This window comes from Tetrahymena thermophila (assembly GCF_000189635.1).
Source record: "Tetrahymena thermophila SB210 genomic scaffold scf_8254755, whole genome shotgun sequence".
NCBI lineage: Eukaryota > Ciliophora > Oligohymenophorea > Hymenostomatida > Tetrahymenidae > Tetrahymena > Tetrahymena thermophila.
In genome coordinates, this window is record NW_002476515.1 from 1 (window position 1) to 1811 (window position 1811).

Consider the following 1811-nt stretch of genomic DNA (forward strand, 5'->3'; position numbering starts at 1 on the left):
GACTACTATAAGCAATTCAAGGTAGGCAAGTAAGTTTAGTTAGAATCTACTACTTTTATTTATGTTCCAGGTAAAATAATATGTTCTCCTGTATTCCCTTAGGACATTCTTATTGAAAATACATGTCCTCATATGACATTAATGGTTGCTAATTGGAAACCTGTTTAGTGTAATTCTGTCTTGGAAGCAATCTTTACTTAAAATGGAGCTTTAAAGTCTGAATATGAAAACAAATTCTTCTAGGAGCCCAGCAATGTTATGCTAAATAAACTAAATAAAGTTGAAATTGATGGAGAAAGTGTTGATGTCTACATAGTCAAAGCTAACAAGAGTAACCAAAAATACTTAAATTATGAAGGTGAAACCAAATATATATACTGATTATATATATCTATCTATCTGCCAATAATTTAAATTTGTTTTCTAAATTTAATTTATTTTAAAATTAAAATATTATCAATGTAATTTTTGTGTTTACATTTTCTTATTAATTACAACAAAATTCCATATATTTAATTAGCTTAAATAAGCTAAGCTAAATAGAAATAACAAAGTTCAAAAAGTAATAAAATTTGATTGAATTAAAATTTATAATAGATATATTCCAATTAATACATAAATTAAATAATTTGAGTTAGGTCTAGGGCATTTCAAAATAAAATTTAGCATTTATGTCGTATCCATAATAAAAATTTATTTAAGAATAAATTCATTTATTTGTTGCATGAAAGCTCTTTACCTAGATAATATGTGATTTAAATAAAAACTAATATGGTTAGATAATAATTAGAGATATTATAAAAATTCCTCTCATTACTAATTACAACTAAAATAGAAAAATCTAAAAAATAAAAATTAAAAACATTAATTAGAATTTTTTCAACATATGTATAACTACTACTCGTCTCTAGTTTTTTCATATTTTTAAGTACAAATTTTGAATAGAAATATTAAGGTTTAATAACAAATTTTACACTAACTTTTATGTGATTTCTCAAACTAAACCAAAATCTATATATTCATATAATTTATTTATTTTTTATATCCACTTATAATTAATTAAAATAAATTAATTGCTATTCAGTATTTTTTTAAAAAAATAAATGATATTATAGACTAAATAATACAACATATTAGAAGAAGTAATTTTTATTTTTTTTATCAATATAATTTAAATTTATTTTTATTAATATAAAAAGTTTTTAAATTCTTCACTCTAATCTCATGAGACTCTCCATATTTATTAGGAGTATATTGATTTATAAATATTATTATTACTAACTTCAATATATTTAATTTTTAATTTATTATGATATAATTTTTCTAATAGAAATTCTCAACTATTTTGATTCTTAATTTTTTTTATTCAAATATTATTTCAGTTATTTTAACTTTAACTTTCAATTTTTAATATTCTTTAACCAATTTTTATTATTTAATATTTTTTATTCATTTTTTCCATCTAACGCATTTTCTTGATATAGACAGTTTATTTGTTTTGGAGTGCGATACTTTTAATGATTTAAAACAATATATTATTTTATTTTATTTTGTTAATTAGCTTTTTATTTTATTTTTTATTCTACTTGCATTCTTTTTATCCTTCTTAATTTAACTCTATTTTTATTTTCACATTTTTCTCTTACTTTATTCGTTTTTTATTATTTCATATTTTTTCATCATTTTTTCCTTCTAAATAACTAAGTACTTATTTATAATTTCAATATTTAAAAAGTTGGAATTAAATTGGTAATGAAGGTACATCAGACTTAAGTTCTGCTTTATCAAATTGCACTAATCTCTCAAATTTA

General features: G+C 19.8%; 2 protein-coding genes across 2 annotated transcripts in view; one reads left to right on the plus strand and one right to left on the minus strand. All coding sequences in view use genetic code 6, as the record gives it.

The window, feature by feature from the left end:
• Positions 1-141: 141 nt before the first annotated feature.
• TTHERM_01458100 (hypothetical protein) lies at positions 142-381 on the plus strand (the record flags this gene model as incomplete). Its single annotated transcript, XM_001010514.1, has 1 exon — positions 142-381. One exon carries the CDS (start codon positions 142-144, stop codon positions 379-381), a length of 240 nt encoding a protein of 79 aa, XP_001010514.1.
• A 1248-nt stretch (positions 382-1629) lies between these two features.
• The window catches only part of TTHERM_01458110 (hypothetical protein), a gene marked incomplete at both ends in the record, with an annotated part of 369 nt that continues 187 nt past the window's right edge, over positions 1630-1811 (minus strand). Inside the window, one exon of the mRNA XM_001010515.3 lies at positions 1630-1811. This exon is cut by the window's right edge and continues 187 nt beyond it. Within this exon, the coding sequence (XP_001010515.3) occupies positions 1630-1811 (182 nt within the window).